The following is a 24,689-nucleotide window of genomic DNA, read 5'->3' as shown; positions in this document are numbered from 1 at the left end:
TTCGTGTATTAAAAATATTGAAGGCATGAGTCTTTGCAAAAAATATAAACTCCTTACGTATGCACATAATAGTAATATTTAAGAACTTTTATCTGCTAATAACTAAACAAATTTCCAGTCCAGTTATCCCCCCTTAATGGGGTATATACAGCTTTCCAGAGCTTATTCATCTTGCTTAACTGAAACTTTTTACCCATTGAGTAGCAACTCCCCATTTCCTACTCCCTGAGCCCCTGGCACTGCCATCTTACACTTTGATTCTATTATTTTGACTATTTTAGATAACTCATGTAAATGGAATCGTACAGTATTTGTCTTTCTGCGACTGGATTATTTCACTAAGCATAATTTCCTCAAGGCTCCATCAGTGTTGTTGCATATTGCAGAATTCCCTTCCTTTTTAAGACTGAATCGTATTCTGTGATATGTATATGGCACATTTTATTTATCCATTCGTCTGTTGATAGACATCTGGGTTGTTTCCACCTACCCGATTCTTTTTGTGACTTTTAGTTCCTTGAGTGCTTTCTCTTATCTCTGGCCATTTGCTCATGCTTTACCTCTTGCTCGGACCACTTTCTCCTGCTGCATGTACCGCCACTTAATGACAGTTAAGCTTCCTACCATCCTTCAGGTCTCAGCTTACAGATTGCTTGCTCTGAGAAAGACTTCACAGATCAAGTGGCAGTAGCATGTGAACTGGGTCTTTGGAAGTGAGTGGGAATTGCCTAAGCAAAGAATCAAAGGAAAAGGGAATTCTAATTACTAAGAACAGTGTGTACAAAATCTCAGTAACATAAAAGCACGACTTGTTTATGGAAAGGCAAACTGTGTAGTATAGTCAAAGTATAAGTTGTATAGAGGTATTTTGTGTTTGATTCCCTTCTTTTGTGTTCCCATGGACCACTGTACCTCCTCTATCATGGACGTAACACATGCCATTGTACCTGAGGGTTTTTTCATTTGTCTACCCATTACAGTGTAAATTCCCTGTAGCCTCGTTCGTCACTGGTTACCCAATTCCTAGTTCATGATAGTAGGTACTCCATAAATATTTACTGAATGAGTAAGTGGATGGGGATGAGAGAGAGGAGTTTCCAACTGCCTATAACTGGACATCATTCACTTGTTTATATACTGTACTTCCTATGGGTCAGGGATCTTGCTGGCACTGAGCCATGATGACGAATAAAACCATAGCATATCTACTCAAAAAAACTCATTGTCTAAAGGGGTGAGAAAACATAAATAGAGAAATAACTGCAGAAGTGCTAGAAATTATATATAAACAGAGTTCCAGGGGCAGCTAGAAAATACTTCAGAGAGAAAATACAGCATCTGAGGTGGTACTTTAGAGACGAATGGGAACTATCCAGACAAAGCAACAAGGAAAGGCAATTCTAGATAGTAAGAACCATTTGTATAAATGTACAATTGTGTAAAAGCATGCCATCTTTACAGAAAGGTGAAAAGTTGAGTGTGGCTGGAGTGGAGGAAAATGAGTCCTGTATGCCCTATAAGATCAGTGAGTGTCAGAGGTGTTTAAGTAAGGGAAGGGAAGTGACATGATTGGATTTCATATTAGGAATATAATTTTAGTGATAGTTTGAAGAATACACTGAAATGGTGGTATTGGAGGTGTCATACCAGTTAGGAGCCTGCTACAGAAAATCAAGAGATCAGTGAGACTACAAGCAAAGGGAGGACTAGATAGGAGAGGCATCATTCAAGAGAAATTTCTGATGGCTTGGTGACTGGTTATATAGGGTCAGCCAAAAAGAGAAAATGCAAATGGCCTCACTGTCTAACTTGGGAAATGAGGTGCTTCATTGGTCATTAAATGAGATTTGAGTACATAGACTTTCCTGTCCTAGGATAAGAGAGAATCACTGAGTTTGAAACGTCTCCAGTACGACAACCGGGGGAGATGTCTAAAGGCAGTTGCACATATGAATCTGATGCTCAGAAAGAAAGGTCATGCCTTGAGATGTAAATTTTGGACTCATCAGTATGTAGATGATAGTTGGACCTCCAGTAGTATATGAGATATTCAGGTCTATTGTATGTAATAAAGGTGCTCAGTGCTGGCTGTGTATCACAATCACATGTGATTTTTCACAGGTGTAAATACCTGTGCCTCATCCATAGAGAGTCTGATTCAGAGGGTCAAGGGGGTGGGAGAGTGCTGAGCTTTTTTTCTTTTTGTAATTCAGTGAGTAATTATTATGAGTAGCCAGAGTTAAAACACATCCTTTGTGTAAGCATAAGGGAAGAATCCTTGAAATTTAACGACAGTTAAGGATTCACGAGACAGGAAGAACCAGTAAAGAGACAGAAAGAAATTGCCCAAAGAAGGAAGAGGAGATTCAGGTGGGAGTATTACTCTGGAACCCAGAGGAGAATAGAACTCAAGATGCAAATTATGCTCAGAAGATTCCAACATAATTCCTTCAGAGATCAGCTCTCCTTTGACAATTCTGACAATCCATTGCTATATTAAGCATAAAAATCAATCTTCTATGACTTCTTTTTATCATCTCAACTAAACAAACCAATTTCTTTTCTGAATTTCCTTATCTGTATCCCTTATTTTCCTATTTAATATGTCCTTGAATTGAAGCTATTTGAGTATAAATCTTATTTAGACTATTTTGGCTTCATAAGGTCTTTTATACATTTTGTTATTATTACTACCCACTGGTTCAAATATTTTGCATATAAGAGCCTCTCAATAAATATTTCTCAAATATACAGTTGTTGCCCTATAATTAGGAGTTCATAATATAGACAGGAAGGCAAGAACATGTGAAATAATGGCATCAAATATGTCAAAGTATTCAGTACCTGAGATTTTTTTAACTACAATTCTGATTCTTTTCAGGCCTTATATATTATTTTATTTTATTGGTTTTTATTTTATTTTTTTTCAATATGAAATTTATTGTCAAATTGGTTTCCATACAACACCCAGTGCTCATCCCAAAAGGTGCCCTCCTCAATACCCATCACCCACCCTCCCCTCCCTCCCATCCCCCATCAACCCTCAGTTTTTCTCAGTTTTTAAGAGTCTCTTATGGTTTGGCTCTCTCCCTCTCTGTTTTTTTTTTTTTTTCTTCCCCTCCCCCATGGTCTTCTGGCAAGTTTCTCAGGATCCACATAAGAGTGAAAACATATGGTATCTGTCTTTCTCTGTGTGACTTATTTCACTTAGCATAACACTCTCCAGTTCCATCCACGTTGCTACAAAAGGCCATATTTCATTCTTTCTCATTGCCAAGTAGTATTCCATTGTGTATATAAACCACAATTTCTTTATCCATTCATCAGTTGATGGGCATTTGGGCTCTTTCCATAATTTGGCTGTTGTTGAAAGTCCTGCTATACACATTGGGGTACAAGTGCCCCTATGCATCAGCACTCCTATATCCCTTGGGTAAATTCCTAGCAGTGCTATTCCTGGGTCATAGGGTAGATCTATTTTTAATTTTTTGAGGAACCTCCACACTGTTTTCCAGAGTGGCTGCACCAGTTTGCATTCCCACCAACAGTGCGAGAGGGTTCCCATTTCTCCACATCCTCTCCAGCATCTATAGTCTCCTGATTTGTTCATTTTAGCCACTCTGACTGGTGTGAGGTGGTATCTCAGTGTGGTTTTTGATTTGTATTTCCCTGATGAGGAGCGACGTTGAGCATCTTTTCATGTGCCTGTTGGCCATCTGGATGTCTTTAGAGAAGTGTCTATTCATGCTTTTTGCCCATTTCTTCACTGGATTATTTGTTTTTGGGTATGGAGTTTGGTGAGCTCTTTATAGATTTTGGATACTAGCCCTTTGTCTGATATGTCATTTGCAAATATCTTTTCCCATTCCATTGGTTGCCTTTTAGTTTTGTTGATTGTTTCCTTTGCAGTGCAGAAGCTTTTTATCTTCATGAGGTCCCAACAGTTCATTTTTGTTTTTAATTCCCTTTTGTTTTGGGGATGTGTCAAGTAAGAAATTGCTGCGGCTGAAGTCAGAGAGGTTTCTTCCTGCTTTCTCCTCTAGGGTTTTGATGGTTTCCTGTCTCACATTCAGGTCCTTTATTCATTTTGAGTTTATTTTTGTGAATGGTGTGAGAAAGTGGTCTAGTTTCATCCTTCTGCATGTTGTTGTCCAGTTCTCCCAGCACCATTGGTTACAGAGACTTTTATCCATCGGATATTCTTTCCTGCTTTGTCAAAGATTAGTTGGCCATACTTTTGTGGGTCTAATTCTGGGGTTTCTATTCGATTCCATTGGTCTATGTGTCTGTTTTTGTGCCAATACCATGCTGTCTTGATGATTACAGCTTTGTAGTAGAGGCTAAAGTCTGGGATTGTGATGCCTCCTGCTTTGGTCTTCTTCAAAATCACTTTGGCTATTCGGGGTCTTTTGTGGTTCCATACACATTTTAGGATTGCTTGTTCTGGCTTTGAGAAGAATGCCGGTGCAATTTTTATTGGGATTGCACTGAATGTGTAGATAGCTTTGGGTAGTATTCACATTTTAACAATATTTATTCTTCCAATCCATGAGCACAGAATGTTTTTCCATTTCTTTATATCTTCTTCAATTTCCTTAATAAGCTTTCTATACTTTTCAGCATACAGATCTTTTACATCTTTGGTCAGGTTTATTCCTAAGTATTTTATGCTTCTCGGTGCAATTGTGAATGGGATCAGTATCTTTATTTGTCTTTCTGTTGCTTCATTATTAGTGTATAAGAATGCAACTGATTTCTGTACATTGATTTTGTATCCTGCAACTTTCCTGAATTCATGTATCAGTTCTAGCAGACTTTTGGTGGAGTCTGTCGGGTTTTCCATGTATAATATCATGTCATCTGCAAAAAGTGAGAGCTTGACTTCATCTTTGCCAATTTTGATGCCTTTGATTTCCTTTTGTTGTCTGATTGCTGGTGCTAGCACTTCCAACACTATGTGAAACAACAGCGGTGAGAGTGGACATCCCTGTCGTGTTCCTGATCTCAGGGGGAAAGCTCTCAGTTTTTCCCCATTGAGGATGATATTAGCTGTGGGATTTTCATAAATAGCTTTTATGATGTTTAAGTATGTTCCTTCTATCCCGACTTTCTCGAGGGTTTTTATTAAGAAAGGATGCTGAATTTGTCAAATGCTTTTTCTGCATCGATTGACAGGATCATATGCTTCTTTTCTTTTCTTTTATTAATGTGCTGTATCACATTGATTGATTTGCGAATGTTGAACCAGCCCTGCATCCCAGGAATGAATCCCACTTGATCATGGTGAATAATTATTTTTATATGCTGCTGAATTCTATTTGCTAGTATCTTATTGAAAAATTTTGCATCCATATTCATCAGGGATATTGGCCTGTAGTTCTCTTTTTTTGCTGGGTCTCTGTCTGGTTTAGGAATCAAAGTAATAGTGGCTTCATAGAATGAGTCTGGAAGTTTTCCTTCCCTTTCTATTTTTTGGAACAGCTTGAGAAGGATAGGTATTATCTCTGCTTTAAATATCTGGTAGAATTCCCCAGGGAAGCCATCTGGTCCTGGACTCTTATTTGTTGGCAGATTTTTGGTAACTGATTCAATTTCTTCACTGCTTATGAGTCTGTTCAAGTTTTCTATTTCTTCCTGTTTTAGTTTTGGAAGGGTGTGGGTGCTTAGGAATTTGTCCATTTCTTCCAGGTTATCCAGTTTGTTGGCATATAATTTTTCATAATATTCCCTGATAATTGCTTGTATTTCTGAAGGATTGGTTGTAATAATTTCCATTTTCATTCATGATTTTATCTATTTGGGTCCTCTCCCTTTTCTTTTTGAGGAGCCTGGCTAGAGGTTTATCAATTTTGTTTATTTTTTCAAAAAACCAACTCTTGGTTTCATGGATCTGCTCTACAGTTTTTTTAGATTCTACATTGTTTATTTCTGCTCTGATCTTTATTATTTCTCTTCTTCTGCTGGGTTTAGGCTGTCTTTGCTGTTCTGCTTCTATTTCCTTTAGGTGTGCTGTTAGATTTTGTATTTGGGATTTTTCTTGTTTCTTGAGATAGGCCTGGATTGCAGTGTATTTTCTTCTCAGGACTGCCTTCGCTGCATCCCAAAGCGTTTGGATTGTTGTATCTTCATTTTCATTTGTTTCCATATATTTTTAAATTTCTTCTCTAATTGTCTGGTTGACCCACTCATTCTTTAGTAGGGTGTTCTTTAACCTCCATGCTTTTGGAGGTTTTCCAGACTTTTTCCTGTGGTTGATTTCAAGCTTCATAGCATTGTGGTCTGAAAGTGTGCATGGTATGATCTCAATTCTTGTATACTTATGAAGGGCTGTTTTGTGACCCAGTATGTGATCTTTCTTGGAGAATGTTCCATGTGCACTCGAGAACAAAGTATATTCTGTTGCTTTGGCATGCAGAGTTCTAAATATATCTGTCAAGTCCATCTGATCCAATGTATCATTCAGGGCCCTTGTTTCTTTATTGATCCTGTGTCTAGATGATCTACCCATTGTTGTAAGTAGACTATTAAAGTCCCCTGAAATTACCACATTCTTATCAGTAAGGTTGCTTATGTTTGTAATTGTTTTATATATTTGGGGGCTCCTGTATTCGGCGCATAGACATTTATAATTGTTAGCTCTTCCTGATGGATAGACCCTGTAATGATTATATAATGCCCCTCTTCATCTCTTGTTACAGCCTTTAATTTAAAGTCTAGTTTGTCTGATATAAGTATGGCTACTCCAGGTTTCTTTTGACTTCCAGTAGCATGATAGATAGTTCTCCATCCCGTCACTTTCAATCTGAAGGTGTCCTCAGGTCTAAAATGAGTCTCTTGTAGACAGCAAATAGATGGGTCTTGATTTTTTTACCCATTCTGATACCCTATGTCTTTTGGTTGGAGCATTTAGTCCATTTATGTTCAGTGTTATTATAGAAAGATATCGGTTTAGAGTCATTGTGATGTCTGTAGGTTTCATGCTTGCAGTGATGTCTCTGGTACTTTGTCTCACAGAATCCCCCTTAGTATCTCTTGTAGGGCTGGTTTAGTGGTGATGAATTTCTTCAGTTTTTGTGTGTTTGGGAAAACCTTTATCTCTCCTTCTATTCTGAATTACAGACTTGTTGGATAAAGAATTCTCAGCTACATATTTTTTTCTGTTCGTCACATTGAAGATTTCCTGCCATTCCTTTCTGGCCTGCCAAGTTTCAGTAGATAGGTCTGTCACTAGTCTTATCGGTCTCCCTTTATATGTTTATAGAGCTGTATATAGAGCATGTTTATCCCTAGCTGCTTTCAGAATTTTCTTGTTATCCTTGTATTTTGCCAGTTTCACTATGATATGTCGTGCAGAAGATCGATTCAAGTTACGTCTGAAGGGAGTTCTCTGTGCCTCTTGGAGTTCAATGCTTTTTTCCTTCCCCAGATCGGGGAAGTTCTCAGCTATGATTTGTTCAAGTACACCTTCAGCCCCTTTCTCTCCCTCTTCCTCTTCTGAAATTCCTATCATACGGATATTGTTACATTTGATTGCATCACTTAGTTCTCTAATTCTCCCCTCATACTGCTGGATTTTTTTATCTCTCTTTTTATCAGCTTCCTCTTTTCCCATAATTTTATCTTCTAATTCACCTATTCTCTCCTCTGCCTCTTCAATCCGAGCTGTGGTCGCCTCCATTTTATTTTGTGCCTCATTTATAGCATTTTTTAGCTCCTCATGACTATTTCTTAATCCCTTGATCTCTGTAGCAATAGATTCTCTGCTGTCCTCTATACGTTTTTCAAGCTCAGCAATTATTTTTATGACTATTATTCTAAATTCTTGTTCCATTAGAGTGCTTAAGTCGTTTTTGATCAATTCATTAGCTGTTGCTACTTCCTGGAGTTTCTTTTGAGGAGAATTCTTCCGTTTTTTCATTTTGGATAGTCCCTGGGGTGGTGTGGAACTGCAGGGAACTTCCCCTGTGCTTTCTGGAGTAACTTGTGTTGGTGGGCGGGGCCACAGTCAGACTGGTGTGTACCTTATCTTCCCCTCTCCCAGGGGTAGGACTCACTGTGGAGTGGTGTGGCCCCTGTCTGGGCTACTTGCACACTGCCAGGTTTGTGGTGCTGCTTGGATGAGGTCTGGCGTATTAGCTGGGGTGGATCCACAAGGTGCACCAGGATGGAAGGGGTAGGCTCAGCTTGCTTTGCCATCAGTGGTCCGCTGCGGGAAGGGCCTTGCAGCACCGGGAGGGGGGCCGCCCCGTCAGAGGGATGGATCCACAGAAGCACAGCGTTGGGTGTTTGCGCGGTGCAAGCAAGTTCGTGATGGGAACTGGTTCCCTTTGGAATTTCGGCTGGGGGATGGGAGAGGGAAATGGCGCTTGCCAGTGCCTTTGTTCCCCGCCAAGCTGAGCTCTGTCTTCCAGGGCTCAACATTTCTCCCTCCTGGTATCCTCTCACCCTCCCGCTCTCCAAGCAGAGCTGCTGACTTTTAACATTCCATATGTTAAGTCCTGCTCGCTGTCAGAACACACTCCGTCTGGCCCTCCACTTTTGCAAGCCAGATTCAGGGGCTCTGCCTTGCTGGGTGGGCTGGCTGCCCCTCCACCACCCCGGCTCCCTCCCTCCAGTCCATGTAGCACGCACCACCTCTCTGCCCTTCCTACTCTCTTCCGTGGGCCTCTCGTCTATGCTTGGCTCTGGAGAGTCTGTTCTGCTGGTCTCCTGGTGTTTTTCTGGGTTATTTAGGCAGGTGTGGGTGGAATCTAAGTGATCAGCTGGACCAGGTGATCCCAGCGTCCTCCTACGCCGCCATCTTCTCCTCCCTATTTTATTGGTTTTTAAATATAATTTATTGTCAAATTGGCTAACATACAGTGTGTACAGTGTGCTCTTGGTTTTGGGGGTAGAGTCCCATGGTTCATCACATACATACAACACCCAGTGGAGGTTCCTCAAAAAATTAAAAATAGAACTACCCTACGACTCAGAAATAGCACTACCTAGGAGTTTATCCAAAGGATACAAGAGTGCTAAGTCATAGGGGCACCTGTATCCCAATGTTTACAATTCTGATTTTAAATCGACTACATTACCCCTGAAATCGATCCAACTGAAAAAATCATATTCAGCAAGGTAAAAATTGTTGCCAACTGGTGTAAATGTTTGTGATACCAATTTTATTTAACAAACATACCCAATATGAATGTCTAATTTACTTGTTTTCTCCTTTTCTCTTTATAGAGGATAAGGATCCTAATTTGGACACAATGTTGAATATCCCATCAGCACTTACTGCAACAGTAATTCCTGTCGTAGTGACTGTTCCTCAAGGCAAAGGAAAACCAAAATCAAAAGGCAAAGAAAAACCCAGAGAATCAATTAAAGAAGAGGAACACCCAAAAGAAGAAGAGAAAAAGGTACAGGGACTTGCCATGGATTCCAAAACTCTACTCCTACCTCAGTGTTAACTTTTTTTAAATCATGAGTTAGGTCCATAGTGTTATTGCACCACACATACATTCTTGTGCAAATGAATTAACATTCCCTGGAGTTTCAATTTTGAATGAATGAGAAGAGATGTGCACACAGGAGTTGGGTCCCTATGCCAGGAGACATATTGTCATATACATCTCTCTCAGGTCTTTCATTCTAAACTCAGCAGGACAAGCTCAGCCTTTTTTGCCACTCTGGTTCTTGAGTTTTCTTTGCTCTTGGTTGGTTAAGTTCCTACCATTCTCTGAGTACTTTATTTAGCTTCATTAGATAAATAACAATTGAAAGAGGAGCATCTTTAATTAAATAATGGAAATGCTTCCATTTGGTAAACTTGGGCTTAGATTTATATGCCAAGGATTGAAGGACAGCCCGCTTCTGGCTAAAGACCAGTTCACCCTGTACCTCCAACCTGCCACCCAATGCAAACACACACTCACAGAGGCTTTGGTTCCAAACATGTTCCTGATAGAAGAATACAGATCAAAAGAGGAGCAAGAAGAAAACCACTGATGAACTCTTGACTCTTTAGGCATTTACTAGAACAGCTGTGCAGTTTGTACAATGTACAAACACTCAACTCGTTAGAATAAAAAACGTGTTAAAAAGAGATCAGGGATCTTGATTTCAGACCTCGGCCCTCTAAAAGTTATGGGGTTTGTATGCTACTTAGCCTCTCTGTACCATATTTATTTAGCTTTACTGCAAGATGACTTTTCTCAAGCCAGGACACTTGACCCTTGCTAAATGAAAATTGCATGGTGTTTGAGCAGAATAGCCCTGGATAATTCATTAATTTGACTGAAAGCAATTTGGTAGCAAACCAGTCAGCTCTCCTAAAATTTTTAAAAAGTGATGCTAATGGAAGGATGGGAGATAATTACTGGTTTTTTGTGTAATGGTAGATTTGCCATGGCAAGGTTCATGTCTTTAAGCAGTATTGTTCATTTTACAGAATTTCATAATTTCTTTCCTCTTAATTTGGTTTTGTGTTTTTAATTAATTTTTAGCTAACTTTTCAGGTTTTATTATTTGTTAGTAACAAAGGCAGAGCAATTTAAATGATCAACAGTAGAAGACTAATTAGAATAAACTAAAGATCCAGAAACAAGGGATCGGTTGGAATGACTTTAGTGGCTAACTGGAAAGAAAGCCGACTGGAAAAACTGAAATTATTATCATGAGGGGTTGGTTGGAAGCAACCAAATAACTTTGATTCTGGAATGCAATTAACCAACCAGGTACTCAGGCATAGTTGGCATAAAATTAATTAGGATTTTTCCCTAGACACACCCAAACTTCATCAGTTTATAAATAATCTTTTTATGCCATTTTAAAATTGTTTTTACTTACTACAAAAGTAATGCCTGCTTATTAGAGAAAAATAAGGACACATATCCTAACAGCATAACGTCTCTAACACCCAAACTTTAAAAAATACACAAAGTGGGTAGTGGGGATGTGGTCAGCCTTTACACCCACACTTGCAAACAGAAATATCATTCAAGGCCTACTTCAAGGCCCAACTCCTCCATGATCCTTTCCTAACTATTCTCATTAACTTTGATATCTTCATTTTTTGAGGAGAGATGTGCCAACCATTTGGTACTATAATTTAATTGTTTCACATGTCTATGTACCATTCTACAATATAGAATATAAATTGCACAAAGGTAGAGACTCATGCATTTTATAGGTTCCATCACAGGGCCCACTAGTCATTGGCAAGTCATATGTTAAGCACTCAGCAAGCCCATGCTTAGTCGTAATAAATCAATAGCTCATTTAGAAAATAACACTTATTCACATGTTAAATTATTTACAGGAAGAAGTGGAACCAGAACCTGTTTTACAAGAGACTCTTTATGTTCCCACTTTCCAGAACCTAAATGTGTCTTGCCCCAATGGGCTCCTAGTGACCTTCATTGGGCAAGAGTCTACAGGTGAGTGTAAGCTGGTGTAGAGCAAGGAGGGAGTGGAGCAAAAAAATATAGAAAACAATTAAATCACCATTGAAAGTGTGTATTTTCCTACTAGTTAAATATACTTGTTAATAATGAACAATAGGCTAATAATAATAATAACCCTCATTTTCTGAGCATTTACTGTTAGCTTGGCACTAAGTATTTAATATACATGAAAAAATACAACTATTATACGGGCGCCTGGGTGGTTCAGTCGGTTGAACATCCAACTCTTGATTTTGGCTCAGATGATGATCTCATGGTTCATGATATCAAGCCCCGCATTGGGCTCTGCACTGTCGGCCAGGAGCCTGCTTGGGGTTCTCTCTGGCCCTCCCCTGCTCATGTTCTCTCTCTCTCTCTCTCTCTCTCTCTCTCAAAATAAATAAATAAACATTTTTCAAAACTACAACTATTTTAAGCTAAGTCCTAGTAATTCCATTTTACAAAATAAATTGAGGTTTCGGGAGGTTCATTAATTTGCCTAAGGTCACTCAACTCCTAAGTGGCAGAGATGAAAGTCCAGTGATGGCAAAGCCTAGAGGCCATACAGAAATAACAGACATTATAAAATCATATGCTGATACTTGAGAACAAGACTGATTTCCTTCAAGCATTCAACCTGTACTTGCCTCTCCCTCCTTTGTGCTCACTGTCCTTTGTTTTGATCAGACCAGCAAATTAATATACCTGCGTCCCTTCATAGAGGCAGGAAGACAGGGCCCACAATAGCTGTTAAGAGCACTGGCTTTGCCATCACTGGACCAAGAATGGACTTTTATCTCTGCCACTTAGGAGTTGAGTGACCTTAGTCACAATAAGTACAAGTAGGATTTCTTTAATTACCCTAATTGGGGCATCCACGTTGGTGACTGAATTTGCATATCACTTAAATGGAGACCCACTATTGCGATAGAATTAACAGAAGCAGCAAAGCAAACATGGGCCTGGGACTTGAGTTCTGACTATATGGCCCTTTCAGTTACTTACTGTCTCTAGACCATGTTTCTTCATCTATAAATGTTGTATTGTATCAGTGGGTCTTGATCTTTTTTCACAACCAAATATTCTCTTTATTATAATTTCCTTATGTACACCATATTGGAAAAGTATATCTATCAAAGAAAAAGAGTATGCCTATTGAAAAATAATTCAATGTCATATTTACTTGCCACCCAAATGAAAAGAAAGTAAATGTGCTGCCGAAGCGAGCACAGATTTGTCTCAATCTTGTTTTTCATTAGGCTTTATCAATTATTAAAAATAGACCACGATTCTTGGAATCGATTTCCCAGGATTCCTAGTGGTCCAGGTTTTCCATGATGAGATGACTGTGTGATGACCATGAAGGGTCTTCCAGAGTCAAAGTCAAAGATGTTATGAGTGTACTAAGAGGGAGATTTCTAGATAAGAACATATTTGTCTGCTTGTTCACTTGATCCTATTATCAAATTCCAGCTTTCCACCTTTTTTTATTAGTTTCATTATCTAGCCTGATATTTTCATCCTTATATCATGGTAGACAATGTGGTTAATAATAACTCTGCTTGGAACATGTAATCTTTTAAAAATCTTCCATATATTATGCATATCCTTATTCAAGTCTGAACATAATTACAACATAAATACCAAAGGAGCAATGTTTTCATTAGGGTCAGCCTTGCACAGAAGGGGGGAAGGTCATGTGGTATATGAAGAAAGAGCTTTCTTGGGTAACCTTGGACAAGTCATAACCCCTCTCCACCTGAATTTCTTCATTTATAAGATAGTGTCATATACCAAACAGGGTTATTATGAGTATTAAATGAGAAAATACTTTCTAATTTGGAGCATACTAATCCAGTGTTAGGTTTTGGGTGGTTTTTGTTTATTTTGGGTCATGGTAGCAGCAGTTGTTTTTACAACATGAGAAAACAGTTAAGCCTAGAGACCCGTTCAACTCCTAGGCCTGCCACTTAACTGTGTGACCTTAGAGAAGCTATAAGCCTTTCCAGCCTCCATTTCTTCAAAACCCTAGAAAGTGAAGTCTCCGTTAAAAGTTCGCTGGGATGAGCTGAATAAAATACATATACAAAGCATTTAACATATAAAAACATCCAAGTAAGTGCTTATTAGTTTATTGTTAGTAATACTTCTGTGACTTAGAGGGTATCACGAAGGGCCCTCATTTCAAAATATTTTTCTGTGAGCCTGATACAGTCCTTGAAATGCCATCATTACATGTTGATAAACCACTTTACAAATTGAGAAGAGGAAAATATTCGGTTAGCAAAAACTGAATTCTCGTTAATATTTTCTTTTGAAGGAAATTACCAGGTGCTTTTCTCCTTGATTGCCAGCTTAGAGTAGAATGCTGAGAAAAATCTGGATTTGGTTAGAGATGAAGAGACGATGTTAACTCTGAAAAATGATGAAATATTTTGGAAGGGCAAGCCTGAAGTGAGTGACTCCCCCTGAGGCTCCAGGCAGCCAGGGGTCACCAGGAGAGCATTGAGCAGCCAGGGGCAAGAGCTTAGTCAAGGGCAAGAGAAAAGTGCCAACAGGGAGAAAAGGGAACCTCTAAGACAGCAAAGCTCTGCTTCCTTCCTAATTTTGCCAGAGGTGTCCTAGAACTCATGAGAAAGAATGGGTTGTACATAGAGAAGGTACCTATTGAGTACCTATAGACGACCTTCTTTACTACATTTGACCATAGCAAAGGTAGAAAAGAACCAGTGCTCTGCGCCATCGGTCATGACATGGAAACTGCCCTATTACTCAGCTGTAGACAGAAGAATGAAAACAATTAATTAAAAAGATAAAACACCGGCCACACAGCATTGCCCAGTTCACATTAAGGCTTGCTTTTTTTTCAGATGGGAATGTTATGGATGAGGAACCCACTTGGGACATCATGGTCCGGCAGAGCTACCCCCAGAAGGTGAAGCACTATGAGTACTATAAGACGGTGATGCCACCAGTGGAACAGGAGGCATCAAGAGTTATCACCAGGCAAGGCACTGTTGTCAAGTACATGTTAGATGGATCCACACAGGTAAGAGAATGTTAGATAAATAATTCTCCTTCCTGCTGCAAAGTAAAATACAAACAAGCTATGGGGCAGGAGTAGTATTGTGGTAGGTAAGAGGGACAACCCACTTGAAAATGGAGTGACACCAGAGATGGAAAATTGAGAATAGAACAGTAGAATAGAATAGAATAGTCTGCCAATAAGACTATTTGTATCCTTATTATAAATAAGCTTATTCTATATATGACCCAAGGCTGAGGATTAAACACAGTGTTCGCCTCCTCTGCCTTTCAAGGCACCTTAAAATAATAAAAAAAAAAAAATACTTTTGAATAGTGCATTCACAACTGTACTGCAAAACAACAAGATGTGTCATCAGTGGATGAAAATTTTGTAAGAATTTCTAGAAAATGCAAGTCAGGTGAGATCAGACTGACGGAGAAACATAAGAAAGTTTAAAACATGTACAGTGAAAAGCCTGCAGCAAAATTCAAACTCAGAAGTTTTAACACAGACATTTCACAGATGGAGATCTGCACTCAGAAAATCAAGTTAGTGTCCCAGGTGACTCACTACTACCTGGAGGGTGGCAACCAGACATCAAAATACCCAGGAGATGTGTGTCCTGCTCCATTCCTTCCCAGCGACCAGAGGCTACGCCACCAAGAAGTGAACAGGGATCCTCAAACAGAAATATGACTGTGCACCCAAGAGTCATCAACCTTACAGAAAAACCAACTGCATGAAAGTAAATTACAGAATAATAAAAAATTAAAGACAGAGCACCTAAAAAGAAGCATAGTTAAACAAAAAACTTGGAAGTGAGTAGAAGTAATATAGACAGAGACTTGAGAGGCTAACAATCTATAAAATAACAATAAAAAAAGAAAAGTTGCTGGGGAAAAAAATCGAGAGTTTTAGATACTAAAAATGACAATTGTGTATCAAATCACTGTGTTGTACACCTGAAAGTCAAATAATAGTGTATGTCAGTATACTTCAATTAAAAATTTAAGAGGGGTTCCTTGGTGGCTCAGTCAGTTAAGTGACCCACTCTTGATTTTGGCTCAGGTCATGATCTCATGGTTATTGAGTCCAAGCCCCATGTCAGGCTCCGCACTGACAGTGTGGAACCTGCTTGGGATTCTCTCTCTCTCTCCCTCTCTCTCTGCCCCTCCTCTGCTCATGCATGCTCTCTCTGTCTCTCTCTCTCTCTCTCTCTCTCTCTCAACATAAATAAACTTTAAAAATACAAAATAAATAAAAATTTAAAAGGAGAAAAAAACAAGAAAAATAATTGTGAAAATTGGGGGGGTGGGGGAGTGGATTGTGAGGGAGAGAAAAGTTAAGAGACATGGAAAAGGGATCTGAAGAATACAATCTCCAGAAGAAGAAAATGGTGGGAGTGAAGAAGGAAAATAAAGAAAGGAACAACATAGGGAATTTTCCCAGAACGAAAAAAAAAATACTTTGGATTAAACAAGAGTCAATCAGGATTGATACTAATAATCTTTAAAAGATCACCTAGATATGTTGTAGTGCAGTTTTGGGACTGCGCAGATAGACAATCCCGAAAGCTTCCTAAAGGAAACCAGTTACCTAGTACAGAATGGACAGGATGGACGTTAGATTTCTCATGAGCAGCAGCTGGTGGTGGTTCTTGTCACATTGGTAAGCGATAGAGATTGATCCAGACAGATGTATCTGTAGTACCTGTAGACACCATATCTACTAGATAGATATCGACAGACACTAAACATTTAAATATGTGATAAAGTTTTAAATGTAGTCATTATGTAAGTTTCAACAGAGTGCATAATTTTCCAATGACATAGGGGAAGGATAAAGAATAGAGAAAATAGGGGTTCCTGGATGGCTCAGTCGGTTAAGTGTTCAACTTTGGCTCAGGTCATGATCTCACGGTTCGTGAGTTCAAGCCCTGCAGCAAGCTCTATGCTAACAGCTCGGAGCCTGAAGCCTGCCTTGGATTCTGTGTCTCCTTCTCTCTCTGCCCCTCAGCTCATGCTCTATCTCTCTCTAAAATAAATAAACATTAAAAATTTTTTTAATGGAGAAAATAAAAACTCAAGTTAATCCAATAAAAGACAAGAAATAAAAAGAAAGGAAACAAAATAGAAGGTAAATGGAAAACATTAAATAATATTATTTTGCTGGATAGTAAGCTATTCTCTCTGCGCTCCCAATCTATCCTCCTATATTATGTTTGTGTTGCTGAGTCTGGAGGTCTGCAAAGAGCGTTTTTCTTTTGGATTTATTTTAACTTATGTCAGTTTGACACAGCATCAAATGTTAACCAGCCTCTTGCTTGCTTCTGAGAACGTAAGGATTTCGCTTTTCCTTCAGATTCTCTTTGCCGATGGTGCCGTGAGCAGTAGTCCTGATTCAGGTTCTGTTTGTCCTCCTGGTGAAATGCCAACAAGCCCTCACAGCGGCGACTTTATGGACACGGCTTCTCAGCATAAATCAGAAATTGTACCATCTGAGATTGTCATCACAAAGAAAGGTAATAATTGAAGACTTTCAGTTTATAATGGATTTAATAAGCTTTCAAATGCTCAATAAATGTTCATTATTGTTATTCTTTTACTTCTCATCTTTTCTATGAATATATTCATCTATACTCATAGACGCATATACATATGTATAAATTTTAATTGGAATCACGGCATTACACACTGTCATGAACTGCTTCCTTCTCGTAGTACTAAATAACGAACATTTTCCTATGCCATTATATACACTTCCACATTAGGTCTAGTGCTGGGCTAGTGTTTTAGGGTTAGTTGACCAGATCGGCAATGTCAAGGTTCTAAGTAGGCATCTCTTTGGTTCTCTTGACTTTCCTCAGAGCTGCAAAGGCCCCAGGTTCTCATGTAGTAACCCTCAAAGCAAAACACGAAGAGAATGGACACAAGAACTTTCAAGGTTGTCTCTCTATCAGGGAGGAAAACATTTCTGGATTCCACCGCCTTCCCCCACCAGAAGACCTTCCCTTATATCTCACTGACTAGACCTGGCCAGGGACCCAAGCTGGAAAAACAAGCATTTGACGTTTCTGGCCTTTTTCTCAGGAGATGCGCACTACCTGTAGGGAAAAAAAGAAGTCCGGTAACAGTTGAGTAAGCAATCAACAGTGTCTGCCATAGTCTAAATTATGAAATTGCTCTCCTCAGAGGTATTCTCGATTTACACCCCTACATCTTGTGTTGTACGAAAATATTTCCTTCCTCATACCCTTGCCGATGCTGGATTTCCTCATTCTCTTAATCTTATTCCATTTGATAGATAATTAATAATCTTATTATTGTGTTAATTTGCATTTCTTTACTACTGGTGAGGTTGAACATTTAATAATTTTTTTCTTTATGAATTTTTCTATTCACATATTTTCTTGTTTACCTTTGGGAGGTTCATTATTTACATATTTATTTGTAAGAGATCTTTAGATGTAGGACATGTGTGTTTGTGTACCAGGCACAATTCTGAATAAAGTATTAAATCAGTGAATCCTCATAGCAACCCTGTGTGATATATATTTTAATAATCCCACTTTACAGATGATGAAATTGAGACACAGAGAGGTTAAATAACTGCCTTGAGGACTCTCAGCTAGTAAGTGGGAGAGCTGGGATTTGGATCTGGGCACCTGCGTTGCAAATTTTTCTCAATCTCTCATTTGACTTAAGTGGTCTGAGACCAGGATTTAATCTTCTTTGTCAGTTTCACACACACACCCCTCCCCACCACCACCACAGTAACCAATGACCAAGAGGCAAATTGAATTCCTTTTTTGGTTACTCAATATTTAGTGAAATAGACTTTCCTTTGGTAGTAGCAAAAGGTCCTTGGTTGAAGTGAATGAAAGCGTCCTCATAGCTTTCAAACTCCCCAGCTCAAAGGCTCCTTCCTTTTCTGATAGGAGAGGACTTCATGTAAGGGTGGCCACTTTCCTTAGCACCCCACAGGGTTCCAAAGAGTTTCCACCTCCAGCATGGTGTGCTCCAGATTTCTTCAAAGCCCTCCCGTCCGAGGTGATGCATTCACTTTAAAAACAAAAACAAAACAAAAAACAAATAGACTTTTTCTTTTTGAGAGAGAGAGAGAGAGATAGTGTGAGAGAGTGCATGGGCAGGAGAGGGGCACAGGGAAAGGGAGAATCTTAAGCAGCCTCCACACTTCAGCACAGAGCCCAATGCCGAGCTAGATCCTACAACTGTGAGATCGTGACCTGAGCCAAAGTCAAGAGTCCAACATTCAACTGACTGAGCCACCCAGGTGCCTCTAGACTTTTTTAAAAAGTTTTTTAAAAATATGTATTTAGTTTTGAGAGAGAGAGAGAGAGACAGAGCGTGAGCAGGGGGAGGAGGAGAGAGAGAGGGAGACACAGAATCTGAAGCACAGAGCACAATGCGGGGCTTGAACTCACAAACTGTGAGTTCATGACCTGAGCCAAAGTCGGTTGCTCAACCGACTGAGCCACCCACGGGCCCCACTAGACTTTGTTTTTAAGAGCAATTTTAGGTTTGCAGAAAAAATGTGCAGAAAGTACAGAATTCCTCCGTGCTTCCTCTCTACCTGGCTCACTGTTGTCCCTGTTTTAAACACATGTCATGGGGCGCCTGGGTGGCTCAGTCAGTTGAGCGTCTGACTTCAGCTCAGGTCTTGATCTCGTGGTTCGTGAGTTCAAGCCCCACGTTGGGCTCTGTGCTGACGGCTCAGGACCTGGAGCCTGCGTCAGATTCTGGATCCCCTTCTCTCTCCGCCCCACCCCGCTTGTGCTCTGTCTCTATCTTTCAAAAAAAATGAATAAACATTAAAAAAATTAATAAACACATGTCTTACAAATTGATGAACCAACATTGATACATTATTATTAACTGAAGTCCATAGTTTGCATTAGGGTTCGATCTTTGATATGTACAGTTCTAAGAGTTTTGACAAATGCGTAATGTAGTGAATCCTACCACTACAATATCATACAGAATAATTTTACTCTCTGTGGGAAAAAAACAAAAACCCTGTGCTCTATTTATTCATCTTTCTCCTCACCCTCTCCCAAAAACCAGTACCCGTGAGCCAACACTCTCTTTTCCCCTCCACCCAGGACCTTGGAACCACTAATCTACTTTCTGTTTCTATGGATTTACACATTCTGGACATTTCATATAAACAGAAGCATACAATATAAGACCTTTTGTGACTGGTTTCTTTTTATCTAGCGTAATATTTTCAAGGGTCATCCATGTTGTAACTTGTGTCAGTACCTCATTTTTATAGCCGAAGAATATTCTCTTGTATGGATATACCACACTTCGTTTACACATTCATCAATGATGGACATATAGGTCGTTTCCACTTTTAGGAAATTACAAATAAAGCTGATGCAAACATTTCTGTACAAGTTTTTGTGTGGACATATATTTTCATTTCTCTTGAGTACATACACCAGGAGTGTAATTGCTGGAATAATAACTCTATGTTTCTCGTTTTGAGCACCTGATAAACTGTTTTCCAAAGCAGCTGCATTATTTTATTTTTCACCAGCATGTTGAACACTTTTTCATGTGCTTAGTGGCCATTTTTTACCGTCTTTGGAGAAATGTCTATTCAAATCCTTTCCCCAATTTTTTAAAAGTTATCCATCCTCTTATTATTGAGTTGTAAGTATACTTTGTATATTTTAGATACAACTTCCTTATCAGATACATGATTTGTGAATATTTTCTCCCATTCTTTGTGCTCTTTTTCTACATTCTTCATGATGTCTTTTCATGGTGTCCGTTTTGCTGAAGTCCAATGTATCTGCTTTTTTCCCCCCTCTGGTTGCTTGTGGTTTTGGTATTATATCTAAGAAATCAGTGAATAATCCAAAGTCACAAAGATTTATTCTTATATTTTCTTCTAAGAGTTTTATATTTTTAGTTCTTGCATTTGGGGTTTTTAAATCCATTTTTATAGAACTTTTAAAAAATATTTATTTACTTTTGAGAGAGAGAGAGAGAGAGCACATGCACACATGTAGGGAGGAGCAGAGAGGGAGGGAGACACAGAATCTGAAGCAGGCTCCAGGCTCTGAGCTGTCAGCACAGAGCCCAACGCGGGTTGGGCTCATGAACCATGAGATCATGACCTGAGCTGAAGTCAGACATTCAACCAACTGAGCTTCCCAGGTGCCTCTTTATATAATTTTTTATACAACAAGAGATAGGGGTCCAGATTCAGTTTTTTGAGTTTACTAAAAAACAATTATTTCCCCCATTGAATTGGTTGGCACCTCAGTCAAGAATCAATTAACCATCAATGGTAAGGTTTATTTTTGGACTCTTACTTCTGCTCCGCTGATAAATATGTTTGTCCTTATGCCAACATCTCACTGTCCTGATTACTACAGCTTTATAAGTTTGAAACTGGGAAGTGGGAGTCATCCATGTTCGTTTTACTTTTTTAATGTTGTTTGGACTACTCTGGGTCCCTTGCATTTCTCTATGAATTTTGGGGACAGATTGTCAATTTCTACAAAAGAGGCAGCTGGGATTTTTATAGAGATTCCACTGAACATGTAGCTAAATTCTGAGAGTATTGACATCTTAACAATATTGTCCCTAATTCATGAACTTGGGATATCTTTCCACTTATTTAGAACTTATTTAATTGCAATCCATACTGTCTTATAGTTTTCGGTGTACAATTATTACGATTGTTTTGTTAAATTTTTCCTAAGTGTCTTATTCTTCTTGATCCTATTATAAATGGAATTATTTTCTTTATTTTTGGATTGTTCATTGATGGTGTATACCAGTATAATTGATTTTTTTGTTTGCATTTTGAGCTAGTATCTTAAAATCTTGCTGACCTTTCTTATTCTACCCTTTTTTTGTTTTGCAGCAACTCTGGAAATAAGATCCTAACCCCCAGTGTTTGTTGTTGTTGCTGTTATTGCTGTTTGTTTAGTGACTTTACTGAACTTGTTCTTGCAAATCTCTTTCCCTTGTCCTGTGTAGCTACTGAAGTTTTTGCTCTGTTAGCCTAGTGGTCAGGTAGTGATTAGGCAGGGGTTCCCTTACATGCCTCAAACCAACAAGTCTCCCAGCCTTTGCCAAGGGGATGTGTGTGCTTACTGGGGCATTTCTTCATCGCTCTCGCAGTTGAGACCCTAGCCTTAGCCTCAAACTCAGCCCGTGTTTCTCAGGTGTTTCTTGGACATGAGTACAATCCTGCATGTACATGTGGCCTTCTAGATTCCTAGGAAAATGACAGAGTTTTTCAAAGTCCTTTTGGTCATCTCATTCTCTAGCTTTTGCTTTTAAGTTTTTAGGTCAGCCTCTTTTTTGCCCCAACTGTTACTGCTGCCTTAGACAGCCACGTTGTGAACAATCGCCACTGACTGTTTCAGCAGGAGCCCCAGGAAAAGGTGGTTTATAATGAGCGAATTCTGACCCAGGTCAGGGTGAGGATTTTCAGGGAGTTTTCAGAGAAGTCAAACAATGACAAGTCTTTGGGAATGGGGCTTTTAGAGAGAATTGCAGGCCTATCTGCCCCCTCCAGTGGCTGCCAGATTGTCACAGCTACTATAACTCCAAGGCTACTGTTTTTCAAGGTTACTGCAGAACTGGAGATGGGGTGGAGGGCATGGAGGGGGGTGGGGGGGGGTGCGGATGGAGGGTGAGAATTGGACAAGTTATAACAACACAAAGCAGTTGTTCTTACTGAGATTCAACTGTTTTCTTGAATTGTTTCTTGGATTGTTGCAATTCTTTGGTTTATGTCCAGAGTTCTGAAAGAGTTGACTTTGATCATTTTTTCCCAGCGCTCTCACTGTTTTGATGGAAGAATGGTTTTTTGAAGGTCCTTTCTTGCCATTCCAGAAGTACTTCTCCCATCTCACAAGAAATACTCTTTAGTATTTTCTTTATTTTTAGCTCTAAATATTTTCTAATTTCCATAATGACCTCCTTTTTGACCCATACTGTTTTTAAATTTCCAAAACTATGAAGTGTTTCTAGGTTTTTTTAATAATTGATTTTTAACTAATCTTTTGAAATTTGTCAAAACATGATATATAGCCTCATATATGGGCAAGTGTTGTAAAAAGTCTGTGTGTGATTGGAAGGGCATGTATCCTGTAGTTATTGAGTATAGTGTTCTCTTTATGTCTATTAGATCAAACCTGTTGGTTGTGTTGTCTGGTCCATTTTCAAGTTCAGCAAACTTCTCTGCAAAGGACAAGATAGTAAATATTTGACTTAGACCTTGTGAGCTGTATTATCTCTGTCACAACTACTCAACTCTGCCCTTATTACACGAAAGTAGCCATAGACAATACATAATCAAATGAGCATGCTGTATTGTGTTTAAATAAAACTTACTTATGAACACTAAAATTTGAATTTCATGTAATTTTCACGTATCACAAGGTATTATTATTCTTTTGATTTGTTAATTATATAGAAACGTCAAAAGAAGTGTTACTTCACAGACTATACAAAAACATACAGCAAACCATATTTGCTCTACAGGTCAAATTTACCAATCAGTATTGTATAACTTCACAGATATTTTTAATCTGCTGTAACAATTTGTTTCAGCAGAAGTATGTTTAAATAAGGGTAGAATAGTCTACTCAGTGATATACTCCTTATAATTTAATCTTTACTTCTTTATTTCTGAAATTATTACATCTTTTGAATAGTTCTGTCTAATTTTTCTTTATATACTTTGAGGATATGGTTTTAGATACTTATAAATTTAAAAATTATAATATCTTTGTGGTGAATTTAACATTTTATCAGTATGCAGTGGTTTTTTGTTCTAGGATTCTTTTTTGCCCTAATGTCTATTCTATGAGGGCAAAATTGTATTTTGCTTATGTTATTATGTTATGTTATTATATTATTATAGACACACCAGCTATTAATCCCTTTACAGTGTAACTTTTTCATATTTTATTTTACTTCCTGTGGTTTATGTTTAAATGTATCTCTTGTGAGCAACTTATAGGGTAATATTTTTAAAATTCAGTTTGATAATTTTTGTCTTTTTACTGGAGCTTCTAATCTATTTATCGTATAACAGATAGCTTCCCAAAAAATGTGTTTATGTTGTCTTCATCCTTGGATGATAATTTCACTGGGTACAGAATTCTGGATTGACAGATGTTTTCTCTCAGTATATTCACAAAAATTCTCCATACTCTTCTTGTTTCCAGTGATGATGTTGAAAAATTGGCTGTCAGTCTAATTGCTATTGCTGTGAAGATAATCTAACTGCCTTGAATATATTTTCTTTTTTTATTATAATTTCAATACAGTTTAGCTGGGTGTGGATTTCTTTTTATTTATCCAGTTAGTATACATTGAGGTTCTTAAATCTCTGGGTTAATATCTTTCATTGATTCTGGAAAGTTCTCAATAGTTACCTCCTCAAATATTGTTTCTGTTCCTTTTTTTCTCTTCTTTTAGAATTCTAATTAAGCATGTATTAGAGATTTTTACCTCTCTTTTATTATTTCTATCCTTTTGACTCTCTGAGATTCATTCGAAATAATTTCTACAGGTCTATCTTTCAGTGCTCTTTTAATGCTCTGGAAATAGAAGTAAGTCCAAATTAAATCCTAGGGCAATGGTATCTGTCTTACTTGGGTCTTCCCATTAGCTGAGTCTGCATATTAGTCCAGGATCGATGCTCTGATGCACATTTCATACTCTGACTCTGAGGAATCTTCCAAGAGTTAACAATCCTTTACTATCTTTTCTTGTAATTTGCTTCTGGGTCTGAATTCACTTCATCATTGAGGTTTGATAACATGGGCAAATTTCATCTACAGATAACTTATTATTATTTATACCAATGGAGCAAATCTATCCTGAAAAAGGCATTGAGACATTATTCAAAAGGCATTGAGTTCCTTGAGGGCTTTTTCATTACTGTCTTCCAAATAGATCGTGGTAGGGAGGGATAGGGATGAGATATGCATCAGATGATTATCAGTGGAGTAGTCGAACTCTACAAATCCTCTCCCCTAGTGAGAGGCCAAGGATATATGCCTGGTTGGTAAAGTTCTCCAGATCCAGGGCTGAAGAAAGCTGTCTCCTATCTGTTACTAAAAAAATGACAAAATCAGGGGAATGAAGAGTTAAAAATCTCATATAATGCTAGAGTTAAGTAAGTCAAAAAAAGGAGTCAAAGGTAGGGAGCAAAGTAGGCTTTAAAAACCA

At 38.5% G+C, this 24,689-nt stretch overlaps 1 protein-coding gene across 1 annotated transcript in view; it reads left to right on the top strand.

The window, feature by feature from the left end:
* The window catches only part of SPAG17 (sperm associated antigen 17), a 231,586-nt gene that overhangs the window by 137,284 nt on the left and 69,613 nt on the right, over nucleotides 1-24,689 (top strand). The window contains exons 25-28 of the mRNA XM_015076178.3: nucleotides 9,229-9,404; nucleotides 11,306-11,423; nucleotides 14,300-14,478; nucleotides 16,819-16,978. Of these exons, the coding sequence (XP_014931664.2) occupies nucleotides 9,229-9,404; nucleotides 11,306-11,423; nucleotides 14,300-14,478; nucleotides 16,819-16,978 (633 nt within the window). The remainder of the gene's footprint in view (nucleotides 1-9,228; nucleotides 9,405-11,305; nucleotides 11,424-14,299; nucleotides 14,479-16,818; nucleotides 16,979-24,689) is intronic.

Source organism: Acinonyx jubatus, chromosome C1 (genome assembly GCF_027475565.1).
Source record: "Acinonyx jubatus isolate Ajub_Pintada_27869175 chromosome C1, VMU_Ajub_asm_v1.0, whole genome shotgun sequence".
NCBI lineage: Eukaryota > Metazoa > Chordata > Mammalia > Carnivora > Felidae > Acinonyx > Acinonyx jubatus.
This window is presented reverse-complemented; position numbering and strand designations above follow the sequence as displayed.